This window comes from Equus przewalskii, chromosome 14 (genome assembly GCF_037783145.1).
Source record: "Equus przewalskii isolate Varuska chromosome 14, EquPr2, whole genome shotgun sequence".
Taxonomy (NCBI): Eukaryota; Metazoa; Chordata; class Mammalia; order Perissodactyla; family Equidae; genus Equus; species Equus przewalskii.
Genome location: NC_091844.1, coordinates 83,557,683 through 83,570,587, shown reverse-complemented (window position 1 = coordinate 83,570,587; position 12,905 = coordinate 83,557,683). Strand labels below are relative to the sequence as shown.

The window sequence follows — 12,905 nt, the reverse complement described above, 5'->3', positions numbered from 1 at the left end:
TAGGGGTGAGGATAGAAAAATAATTGGGATACAGTGTGATGAGAGCTCTAGTGGAGGTCAGCTCCAAGAATGAGTGTTTCCTCAGTGTGGGTTGGGCAGGCGTGTGTCAGGAATGAGGGTTTGAAGCATGATTCAGAGTTAGCAGCGTCCTGGCAGGTGGGGACATGTGGACCAGCTTCTGACTGGGACAGGAAGTTCACCTGGGTAGCTAGTTTCTAGCAGATCAGGAGAGCGTGGATTTACTGTTTGATCCTAGGTCTTCCACTTCCTACTGGGATGACATTGAACAAGTTACTTGACCTCTCCATGCCTTGGTCTCTTCATCTATAAAACAGGAATGACACTGCCACCTCAGAGAGTTGTTACGAGATCTAAGAGAAGATTTCTGTAAAGCACTTAACACATTGTCCTGATAAACAGGTACTAGTTGGTTCATTCATTTGCCAAATATTGATCTCCTAGACTATGCTGAAGAAATGTAGTGACCAAGAAAGACCCAATTCCCCACCTCTTGGTGGTTGAACAGTAATGGATGTGGGAGGTGTTGTCTCCAGTAGATCCTTCTGTCCACTTGACCGCCCCACCCCCCACCTCATTGGCTTGTCATCTGGCCCCTTGTCTTCATGACTGCTGTCCACTTTTGCCCTCCTCCCCACTCTGAGTTAGGAGCTGTTGTACCCCAGTCTAGGCTGATCCCCTTGCTCCTGACTCAGGCCTTTTGGGTGTCCCCCAACTCACCCCCTTCCCCTTTCCAGGCCTTCATCAGCACTTTTCCGCCTGTCCTCTCACTCTATGTTGAGGATCTGTCTCATTTCTCAGGTTTTTCCGGGCACTCTACAAGTGCAACCAGTAATACTGACAACAGCCTTGCAGGGCGGGTAGTATTTAGCCACGTTTACAGGTTGCATCTGAGAGAGAGAGGATAAATGCACTTGCTGGAGCTCACTCAGTAGTGTCGGAGCCAGAGTTTAGAACCCTGGTCTGTTCCACTGCAAGTCTGTTCTCTTTGAGCTATGTTATGTGACTTTAATAGCTTATGTTAGAATCTTTTTTAAAAGTACCCAGAAATAATGGAGAATAGGTGGTAATGAGATTTAAAACACTGCTCTTAGACTGTGGCTTAGTGCTTGCTTAGCAAAGCCTCCAGCTCCTAGTTGTGTCCATGTGGGTGGACATACCTGTCGTACCTTGGGAAGATGGTAAGTGAGTCGGACATCACAGTCTTCCCTTGGCAGAGAAACTTTAAGCATCCAGAGGGGACTCCTTGCTAATCCGTTCATCACAAGAATTGTCAGAACACACACTTTCTGAGAGGTGGACAGATAAAGTGTAACAGTTTGATGTTCTACAGTCCTAGGAAGCTTGGAGATACTTTTGATGTTATGAGTAAACCTGTATTTGTGTAATATGTGCAACATCACCCTTTTCCCCCCATTCCTGAAGATTTCAGATATTAAGTCTTATGCTCATCTGGGCAGTTTATGGACCTGATGGCTAACACTCATAAGGCCACACAAAACTTAAGATCATGGGCAGTGCCTGGGATCTGAGAACTTGTCTGGATGTCACAGGGTAGAGGATATGTGGACATTGATAGAACTTTTTGAGAGCCTTCTGAAGGTCTATAAAATGCCCACTCACCCTATGTGCTTTAGACATACAGCCTCCACGCAACGAGGCCTTCTCAACCAAGTCTTGGGTCGTCCTTGGCTCTCCTAGGGAAGCACAGAATATTGGAGAGTCTCCGAGAATCAGGGCAATGTGATCCCCCCTGGTCAGTTGCCTATATATGCCTAATCTGTATGTTAGATTCTTCTTCCCCCAGAAGGAAAGGCTCTTTTTCCTTGGATTATATTCCATGAACCGGAAATCTTGATTATGAAAGGGCTAACTTCCTTTGTGACCCCTTCACTTGATCAGATGTTGTATAAAACACCCATATAAACAGGTACAGAAAAGCTGTTTTTGTTGGGTCACCTAGAAGTCACCTTGAAGATGCTGAAATAATTAGTTCTAAAGCAGGTTCGATTTTCTATTCAACAGATTATATTACTCTTATTTATAAATTTGAAATTTTATAGCTTCAGATTTGCCTGCATTTTTTAATTGGTTAAAGAAATGCCTGGCCTAAAGAATGACACAGTAGTTTCTTCCTTAACTTCTGGCATAGAGTCTGATTCTGCTGAAAAGAGGAATGTCCTTTATCCTGTTCATTAGACCTATAAAGACTCCTGATTAATATGCTTGGCATGAACACTTTTAGCAGTGTTGTCACATGATTTCACCACTTACTTTGTGCAGGATTTTTTTTCTCCCCAAATCAATAGATGTATTTCTTGGTTGCACAGCTTAGTCTTTGATGGGTTTATTTTTTAGTCTTTCACAGATTCATATAGGTGAGCAGTATTTCTCCATTTCCCCTTCATTGCATTTATTCCCAGTGATGTTTAAAGCTGGGGTTGCTCTAAATTTCCAGTGCTAATAGACAGCCCTTTTGAGAGAATGTGGAAACTGGGACCATCCTCCTCTGATGAATGAGCTGTTTGCCCTGGTTGTCTGGAGGCATGAGTGCTGCATGAAGTCCCTGTGGAGAAGGAGGACATTTCTCCTATTTTGGAGTTTGCTTGTTCAGGCTCTATTGTCAATTCCATAATGGATAGCCTGAGCACATTACTGATTTCTCAGATGAAAATTTTTTTTTCTGTTATCTCATATATATTTCAGAGTTAAAAAGTCAGTGCTAGACAGCCCATGTTCGTGGATTGGAAGGCTTAATATTGTTAAGATGACACTACTCCCCAAATTGATCTGCAGATTCAGTGCAATCCCTATCAAAATCCCAGCTGTCTTTTTGCAGAAATTGATAAGCTGATTCTAAAATTCATATGGAAATGCAAGGGAAACAGAATGACCAAAACAATCTTGCAAAAGAAGAACACAGTTGGAAGATTCACACTGCCTGATTTCAGAACTTACTGCAAAGCTATAATAATCAAGACAGTGTGGTACTGGCATAAGGATAGACATAGATCAATGAAACAGAATTGAGAGTCCAGAGATAAACCCTTACACTTATGGTCAATTGATTTTCAACAAGAATGCCAAGAAAATTCAATGAGGAAAGAATAGTCTTTTCAACGAATGATGCTGAGACAACTGGATAGCCACAAGCAAAAGAAGAAATTTGGACCCCTACCTCACACCATAATAAAAAAGTTATCTCAGGGCCAGGCCCAGTGGCCTAGTGGTTAAGTTCAGCATGCTGCACTGTGGCAACCCAGGTTTGGCCACTCGTTTGTCAGTGGCCATGCTGTGGTGGTGGCTCACATGCAAAAAGAGGAAAGTTGGCAACAGGTGTTAGCTCAGGGCAAATCTTCCTCAGCAAAAACCCCCAAAAAACAAAAAACACCTCAAATTGGATCAAAGACCTAAATGTAAAAGCTTAAAACTATAGAACTCTTAGAAGAAAACATAGGTATAAATCTTCACGACCTTGGATTAGGCAATGATCTCGTAGATGTGACATTTAAAGTAGAAACAACAAAAGTAGATAAATGGGACTTCATGAAAATTGAAAACTTTTGTGCTTCAGTCCAGATGGCTCACTGTTGCTTTCAAATAAGTCTCAATTCTGACTCGAACTTATCTGTCCTTTCTCCCACTTGGCCCACTTTATCTTAGCTACACTGTGTCCTTATTTCCCTGGAGGGTGGCCACAGCTGCCACTTTTTCTCTCTGTGCCTCCATGTGCATCCCCTGTGCCTTGAATACTCTCCCCTCATTCGCTGCCAGTTCTTACCTCATCTTTAAAGCCCACTTCCTCCAGACTCTCCTGTGGTCTTCTCCATTGGACCTTCACTTTTTTATTTTTTTTTCTGCCTTTTCTCTCCAAATCCCCCCAGTACATAGTTGTAGATTTTTAGTTGTGGGTCCTTCTAGTTGTGGCATGTGGGACACCGCCTCAGCGTGGCCTAATGAGTGGTGCCATGTCCACGCCCAGGATCCGAACCGGTGAAACCCTGGGCCGCAGAAGAGGAGCGCACGAACTTAACCACTTGGCCGCAGGGCTGGCCCCCAACTCTTCACTTCTTGAACCCTCTTATTCGCAGTTGGGATCACATTGATTGTCGTGCATTAGTTCTTTCATTGTTTGGGCAGTGCCTAGTTTCCCCAATGGTGGTCAGCTGCTTGAAGGTGGGGATGAGACTGGCCCTCGTCTCTTGGGCCATCCCCTGGTAAGGGCACATGGTGTCAGGGAAGGAGCGTCAGTGGGAGGCGGAATTCTCCTCACTCTCTCCTCTGGCTGCAACGAGCTCTGCATCTTGAGCAAATCACTTTTCGTTGTGCTTCTCTTTCTTCTATTATGAAAGGCACTGGGTCAGGGGTTCTCAGTAACAGATAGAGGCAGATCTTAGCCCTGCCTGATTGACCTGTGAACTCTTTGTTCACGTTTTGCTTCCTTTACATCTGTCAGAATTTCCAGGGCCAGCACTGGCAGCCCCTTCCGCTCTCAGCTCAGGACTCCTGCTGCGACTTATTAAACACAGTGGAGCACCTGTTGGATGTCCAGGGTTTCACTGGTCCTTGCCCTTAAGAACCTGAAGGCTGGACTTTCCCAGTTGTGGTGGACTCAACCAGATTCTCCACTGACCAGCGGATGGCGACCCTGAGGCTGAGGCGGTTAGGCTCGGGGCCCTCTGCTGGGATTGATGAGATCAGGAAGGGAATGTGGTTCAATACCTATTATGCGCCGTGTTCACACCTGTGATCTTACGCAAGCCTTCCGGTATTTACCATCCTTACTGGGTATTGTTTTCCAAGGAGGAAACTGAGGCAGGGAGCCTAAGTAACTCACCAAAAGTAAGAGGCAGAGCGGTGAGTTTGTGTTTTGCTTGAAAGCCCTGTCTTTTCCAACACATCGTGCCACCTTCCTTTTTGAGGACTGCTTTTGCCACACTAGGAGCTTCTTGCAATTATCAGGGACTCAAGGCTTATAATTAAGGAAAACCTGTAACTTCCAGGTGGCTCATTCTTTCGGCCAGTTTGGAAATACTGATTTTTGACATTTTCTTCTCCAGCCTAGTAGGTGGCATTTATGAGTTCCTGGATATGAAATTTTTTGTCCCTTTTTTGGTGTAATGAGAAGGGGAAATTTTTCTAATTTAAAGATAAAGTTAAGGGGCTAAGTTTTCTTTATGTACTGTTTTTTTAAAAATTGAAATCTGGACAGGATTAAAAACAACTTTTTGACTGTTTTTAGGATTTACAAATTCGCCAGAGTACAGCCTATAGCTTACATCAGCCTCAGGGAAACAAAGAACACGGAACCGAGCGGAATGGCAACCTCTACAAGAAGAGCGATGGGTACGTGGAACGGTGTTGCTGGAATTTGCACGTGTGTTCATTATTTCTTGTGTCCAAAATTTCTGAACTCTTATTTTTCTCCCATTTATCTGTAAGGATCCGAAAAGTGTGGCAGAAGAGGAAATGTTCTGTTAAAAATGGCTTTCTGACCATCTCCCATGGCACGGTAAGTATTCTCTTTTAATTTGTGGTCTCTGCTACGGTGACATGAGAGTGAAGAACATAGCGAAGTAAGAGGACACAGGTGGTTCTGCATGTGTCACAGCATTAAGGGTGCATTTTAGAGAATTCCTCTGCTGAGAGAAGCTTGTTCGGTTTCCTTTCCCTCTGCACGCCTGCACCCTCTCAGGCTGTCTCCAGCCAGAGAGAGCCGTGGTGCTTCACAAGAGCAGTCAGGAATACCTGATGAGCCAGATGGTCTTTATTTAAAAGCCTGTGATTTCCAGAAACGAAAAAACCCAGCAAACTTCTCCCCAGCTACGTTTGTCTTTAGAAATTGAACATTGCAGTTGGAGAGATTTCTGCTTCTCCATTAAAGTAAAAACGTTTAAGTGGTCAAGACTCTGGGAATCAGAACTCTAAGAGAAGAGAGATTTCAGTAATTTTATTGTAGAAATCTAACACACTGCGCCAACCTTAAGTCCTTTTTGTATCATCCCATGTTTAATTCCCATGCAGGAAAACTGAGCCCTGTAAGTTGAGCCTATTAAAAACCAATCAGAATTAAATGATTTACTCATCTGGCTTTTGGAGACCAGGGATTTGAACCACAGTTACAAACACAGCCCTTCATACCGCAACCCTCTTTTCCACGGTGGCAAGAGGCGTGTTATCAGCTTTCCTGGTGTGACGAGATCTGGTGAAAGTCACGGAGGCTGGTAGAGATTTTTGAAAAAGTCTAAAGGCTGAGTTGGTTGCTGTTTTGTTGCTATTGAGACACTGGTGGTGGCTTGCATTTCTGTTGCCCAAGCAGGAGGCCGGGTGCTGGGTGTGTATTAGCAGCCTCAGTCCTCTGAGTGGATGGTAGTGGAGATAGCCTGGATCTTCGTCTTTACTTTCCCTCCTCCCACCAGTTCCCTTGGTGACAGGTGGAGCTGGGCAGGAGCACAGACGGGCTTTTGAGGCCCCTATGGGAAAGTCCTGGCTCAAAGGGGATTCCAGAGAAACAGCCCTTCTCAGTACTTAGGAATAAGGAAATAGAGTAAAACCCTACTTGAAGGACGGCCCTGCAGTGTGGATTGTGTTCCACTGGGGCTCTCTTCACTTTCACTGATTGTGCTTTGGGAAAGGAGAGACAGCAGAGCTATCAGATATCAAGGGTCATCTATAGGGATCTCTGGGGACCTCTGGTCTAGGGAATTGAATGTGTCTCTTGCCTGGGCAAGTAAAGGTCATTTCTCTTTTCCAAAATCCGGCCTTCACTGGTGTTATGATCACCTCGTCACTCATGGGGCCGTGCAGTTTGGATCCTGATGCATGTTTTTCCCATATAAACGCATGCGTGTGTGTCTGCGTATGAGTGCTGTAGAGGAAGGGAAGCAAATTCATCCAGTCACCACTCCTCTTTAAAATTAAGAATGTTAGGCTGGATGATGGCCAGGTTCCCTTCTGGCTCTAAACACCTGTGATTCTGTGATTTGCTTTCAAGTTGTTTTCCACTCGGTTGTTTTAACTCAGGTTTACTGCCTCAGTCCAGAAAATTTCATAAAATAAGACTGAGTTTCATTTCAAGCTTGTTTACAGCTCTTAAGTCGTTTGGTATATTTGCTTTATTAAAGTGTTCCCCTAGACCCAGGGTCTCAGCTTAAGCCAGAGCGGTCCTCCCTCCACAACAGAAATGAAAACAGGCCTGGTAAGCCTCTGCTGGCAGCATAAACTTTGGTTCCCATCACTTCCATTGCTTGAGCTTCCTCCCAAAAGACGTGGAGGCTTAGTTCTCTTTAAATGTCAACGGGTTGCCCCAGTTTTTGGCAGATAAGTACAGTTATAACTAGCTTCACTAGCTTGCTGACAACTCAGCTTGTCACATCACCTGCATATTGAATAAGTTCTTTGTGTTTGGGGGAACCATCTCTAGGGAATCTCTGCTCTCCTGATGCCTCATCCTGCCTCGCAGCCTAGGTTAGTAGCGGCCGGAGCAGCCATTCCCTCCTACCTGGAGGAGTGGCAGGTGAGGGCTCCGTCCCTCTGTCTTGCCAGGAAAATAAGTGGGTTCATGTAGCAGCCCTCCTTCTAGAGCAGAGCACTCCTTTTCTTTCCTTTCTGTTCTGCATGCTCTGGAAGGCAGAATCCTGACACGCCCTGTGCTACCGCATCCACAGAGCGTTTGCATGCGGTGATCTGCATTAGCTGCTACCGAGAACCAGAGTTGAGAGATGCCTTTTTTGTGTGGCTTTGTTTTGATTTGGCTCCTTGTGTGGCTTACCTGTTTAGCCAGCATCTCCCTGAGTATGCTAATTTACTGTCAGGAAAAGGTGCAATTTTTCAAAGTCTTGACTGAGCAAATGGGAATCTAAGAGCAGTACCTGGCACTCAGCATGGAAGTAGCACAGGGTGTATTTGCACTGTTAGCAAAACTGATTTCTTCCCAGGAAGCTGGCAGCCTTTGGGAAATGAGATTGTTGTGTTCTCTACTCTAGCAGAGGGATAATGCTAACATCCGGGATGAATTCAGTGAAAGCCCAAGATGGTATTCCCCGTTAGCCAAGGCTAATCGTGTTTTCTGGCACTGGGAAGAAGTGATCCTTGGGACAAAATAACCCTAATTAGGTATCTTCTTTGCCAAATTCATAGCATTGCCACACCGCCAAAGGCTAGGGACTGTGTTAAGCTGGAAGAAATGTCCGCTGGTTCTCACACAATCTAAAAATTTTTTTAAATGATCATCAATCATGCAGAAAGAAGAAGAAAAACTTCCTTTTAAAGGCCCGACAAGTTGGGAAAAATAGAACGGCCTGATTAAGTATCACAAAGAATCCATGCCTTTGCACCAATACTAAGTCTGTAGGTCTGTTTCTCTCTCCTTCCTGAGTTTTCTACTAAACCGGGGCTTCTCAGATTAGGCTCTTAGGAGCACTGCTATGTGATGAATTAGCTAGTACTCTTCTGTAGCTGCATTAAATGATGTTACTGTTTTTCCCAAATTGCAGCAGGGAGGGAGTTTAATGGATAGACTATTTCTCTGAAAATTTTCTCCCATCAATTTTTCTCATAGCTTTGCTGTCAGCTAATACTTAATCTGAATAGACAAATAGCAAACAATTATTAATGTAAAGCTTAGAACAGCTGATATTGCTTAAGATGGTCAGCTTGTGTGTTTTGTGGACTCATTCTTAGGGTCATCATTTTTTAATATGTAGCCACATCTGTGCCTTTATGATTATTCCTACTTCAAATATAGGCACTCAATATTTTTCCATATTTTGTGTTCATACACTGTGAAGTAAGGGATCTGTCTTTGTGGGTAGTTGTCTCAGCAGAAACGAGCAACTTTCCCCATAGCACAAGGGAAAAAGGGAATACAAGTCAGAGGGAGGAGGGAGGAAGTGGGGGGGTGGTGTTAATTCACAGGATGGGTCTTTGCTGCACTGAAAGATCCTTACAGCCCATCCAGGTCGTCACTCTGCTTTCCATGGAAAGCATGCCGAGGGCAAGAGGGAGTGGCAGTTAAGAGCTTGGGCTCTGGGGCCAGGCTGGCTTGTTCAAGTGTTGGCTTCACTGCTCCCAACCTGTATCAGCTCAATCAAATTATTTAGTCTGTCTGGGCCAGTGTTGTTATCTATAAAATTGGAGTTCCTACCTCAAAGGGCAGTTAGGACAATTAGATGAGTTAATTCATTAAAAATGCTTAGAACAGTGCTTGCCTCATACAAGCACATAATATAATAATAATAATAATAAATAATAGCTGAATAAATATAGGTATTATTATTATTATTATGCAAAATCATCTTCTTGTCCACGGAAGTGTTTCTGTACTTACCAAAGTGCACCAACCCCTTCTACTGCTCCTGTGTGTAAGACTTAGCGGACCCCAGCACTTTGGAAGTAGGCCAAGAACGTCATTTAAATGCGCATATGCAGTTGTGTGGTCACGGGAGACGCAGACTTTCTCTGGGCTCCACACCTGTGGCAAAGCGTTTGGCTGCATCTGTAGTGTGGGCACCTACTTGGCACTGCAGAAATGTAATATTTGGTCTGTTGGTTCCCGGACGAGCCAGGTACTTGCATTGGTAAAGATCCAAAATTGGATTGATTGTGTTTTACCTGGAATTGTCAAGGTTTGCAAGATGAGGCAGAGCTTGCAGTCTTCTAGTACCGATTTCCGACGATCTAGGGACTCTGTTAGACATCTGCAGGTTGTAGAGAATATCCAGTGACTTCCATCAAAGAGATGAGGTCGACATGGCGACACCCCGGGAGGGGCTGCTACAACTGCGCGTTCATCCAACTTCTGCGTATCTACACTTCCTTCTGTCCAACCCAGGTTGTTCCCAGTGCAAGGATCAGTCCTGTTTTAATGGAGACCACCCTCCCTCACCCTGACTCTGGGAGTTTAGTGCAGAGAGGTCTGTAAATGCATGCGGGTCTCACAGGTCTGCCCAGGTGTAGCTGCTTGTGTATGTGTACCTCGGTCCCAAATCCAAGCTGTTACAATTTCGTGACACATCTGCTGGCCACGGGAAGGGGCAAACAAGAACAACTGAAGTCAAAGACGTTTTGTTTGATCTTTTCTTTAGTAGCTTGGTAAGAGGTAAGATAAGCCCATTCATATTTGGAGATTTCTCCAAGATTTCTGAGAGGCATTTTACCATTCAGAAGTTTTTTTCTAAAATTATCTTCTTATCCTTTGCCTTTTGCATTTTTGGACCAAATATGGTAGTTTTTGAAATGGTAATAAGATAGCCATTTTTGACACATCTCTGACAAAAATCTTTTGTGATCTCTTGTTACTGCTTTGGCAGGTGGGATGTTGGGGGAGATACGGATGTGAATGACGTGGGTTTTGTTGAAACTGGAGTGACAGATGGTTGGCATTTAGGATTGTGAGTCTATTATCTGTCACCACTTCAGAAAGTAACAGAAATTTATTTCTCTGGCATTTTTGTGCTGTGAGATTACTTTCCCTGGAAGTGAGTGTTTACACACAGCAAAACACTTAAGATCACCAGAAATTGAGCTGGGTTCCCAAGTCACCCCGCCAACTGCCTCTGTCGTCAGTAGAAATAAGGACAGAATGTCTCAGAGCTTTAGCCATGGAGCATTTTGATCCCAAGGAGGCCACCGCCATCAGTATCAAACGAGCATCGCTTGTCCCCGTGTCTGGATGGGCGTGTGGGCCACTCAGCGTCCCTTGCCAGGAGGGACAGCTGCCCTCTGGGGAGCTGAAATTGAGGGACCTGCTGTGATGTGCCTCTGTCATGCCTTCCTACATAAATCTGCCTTCTGAAAGCTATCTTTGCAAACCAGTGACACCCCTGATCTTGCCCTGTTTTAATGGGGAATGACGCATTATGGTTTTCTATTCCTTCCCACCCAGCTCTGTTTCTTTCTTTCTTTTTTTTTTAAACAGGCTAACCGGCCTCCTGCAAAGCTCAACCTATTAACCTGCCAAGTGAAGACCAACCCTGAGGAGAAAAAGTGCTTCGACCTTATTTCACGTAAGTGTGTTTGTCAGATGCTGCACCACAGAGAAATGGCGTTAAACTCTCTTCTAGGGCATCCATCCCATTTCAAACAGTGCCTTTTAAAGAATTGGTTTTCAAAGAGAAATGACTTTACTTCAAGTGACATACGTGCTTTCTCTTTCCACTCATAATTGTTCGCCTGCCGGTCCCTCCAGTTGAGACTTGACTTCGAGGACGGCCCTGCTCTCCTCGTGGGGTCTGTAAACCCAGATACGTCGCCTCAGCTCCCTGAGCCTCAGTTTTCCTAGTTGTAAGCAAGGAGGTTATACTAGATCAGTCCTCAAGCCTGAATCCCTTCACTTAACTAAAAAAAGGATGATTCTCTTGTCAGAGTTTCCCTAATTTGGGTGATGTTGGAAATGCTGCACAACTAAAGTGGTAAGGTCTTCAGCAGGGCCCTTGAAACTTTGGTTTTTGAAATTGGTTTGTCTTCCCCACCACAGAATTGGTCTTTCCCCTTCTGTTTGCTTTTCTTTTTTCCGGCATACACACAGGGATTACCACAGAACCGTCTATTGTGGTGAACGTTCAGCCAGCGTCCCCTAGGAAAAAAGAAAAGGACCAGCGAGAAATCCTAAAGAAAATAGGCTGCTGGCCTCTTGTTCTTGGCAATTTTTGGTGGCAGGGTTACAATTTGGGGGGAGAGAAGGGGCCAGCTCCTTTTTCAAAAGGCTTTCAAAAGGAAGTCCCTAGGGGTTTGGGCTCTAGAGTGAGATTGATAGAAGACTTGACCGTGTATTTCAGGAAGATGGGCGCTGTCTTATTTGCCTCAGTCTCCCTGAGCACGAGGTGGCTGCTTGTTACGATGTCTGTGGGACTGTATTTTTGAGGGCTAGAAAGTTACTTACTAGATAGTTTAATGCTCACAGCAAACTTGTGAGGTAATTTTACTGTCTTGGCTTCGCTGGGTGAGGTGAAGAGACGGAGGCTGGAGGGGGGGTTCCTCTTGAACCCCCATTTCCCTCTTCTGATGTGTGCTGTACTGAGCTACAGGAGAGTGTTGAGCACTGTGCTGTGGGGGAAGGATATTGTTTGTTCTGTTCTTCAGATTCTAGACTGATTTGTAAAATAAAAACTGACTTTATCCTGTTTCGAACCCTGTGTCCCAACTCAGTCTAGTGAGGCCCCCAAATTCATTTACCCTTCTCATCGAAGCTTGGTCTCAGATCCTTCCTTCATACAAGGTGGTGTGAATGTGGAGAACTGACTATAGTTTACAGTGTGATCACTACAGGGGTTATCTGCCTCTAGAGAACAATAAAAAGTTTTCGTTAAAGGGAAAAACCTTGATGGTATAATCTGATGTCAGCCAGTGGCTAGGTAACACTTGGAGGATTTTAGGCCTTGCCATTTTCTGAGGCAATAACCCATAATAAGCAGTATGTCACCCTTCAATAAGTGATTGACACTTAGTAGTTCGCTAAGCTCTCCTGAGTTCTGCACAGGTGGAGGTGGGTGCGAGCTCTTCCCTCAGCTCACCCGTCACCTCCGTCACCCCTTGTGGGAGCCCCAAGTAGACCTATGTAGAACCGTTTATTTCAGACTTGTGAACAACTCCACAGCGTTGCCAAACCTACACATTTTTAGCAACAGCTCAGGCACTGAGGAGGGTTGGTAGATGGTAAGTGTGCCTACCTACCTACCAAGCATGAATTGTTGTGTTCCTCAGACGTGTGGGAAGGTGGTCTGTGTGAGTCTGGTTTTGTGTGAACACTCCAGCAGGCTGTCATTTGCCTAGATTCCATCAGTATCTTTGCTCTAGTACCTAATGCGAAATAAATATCTTCAGGCAAGGGCTTCCAGCCTCTGATACCCAGAAGGTTTACTGAGTCTGGTTTGAGGCGCTGTCGTAAA

General features: G+C 44.8%; 1 protein-coding gene across 11 annotated transcripts in view; it reads left to right on the top strand.

The window, feature by feature from the left end:
* Positions 1 to 12,905, top strand: part of ASAP2 (ArfGAP with SH3 domain, ankyrin repeat and PH domain 2) — a 177,033-nt gene that overhangs the window by 121,061 nt on the left and 43,067 nt on the right. For all 11 annotated transcript variants that reach the window (XM_070573282.1, XM_070573281.1, XM_070573280.1 and 8 more), the window contains 3 exons: positions 5,261 to 5,364; positions 5,461 to 5,530; positions 10,937 to 11,024. In XM_070573282.1, coding sequence (XP_070429383.1) covers positions 5,261 to 5,364; positions 5,461 to 5,530; positions 10,937 to 11,024 — 262 coding nt within the window. The remainder of the gene's footprint in view (positions 1 to 5,260; positions 5,365 to 5,460; positions 5,531 to 10,936; positions 11,025 to 12,905) is intronic.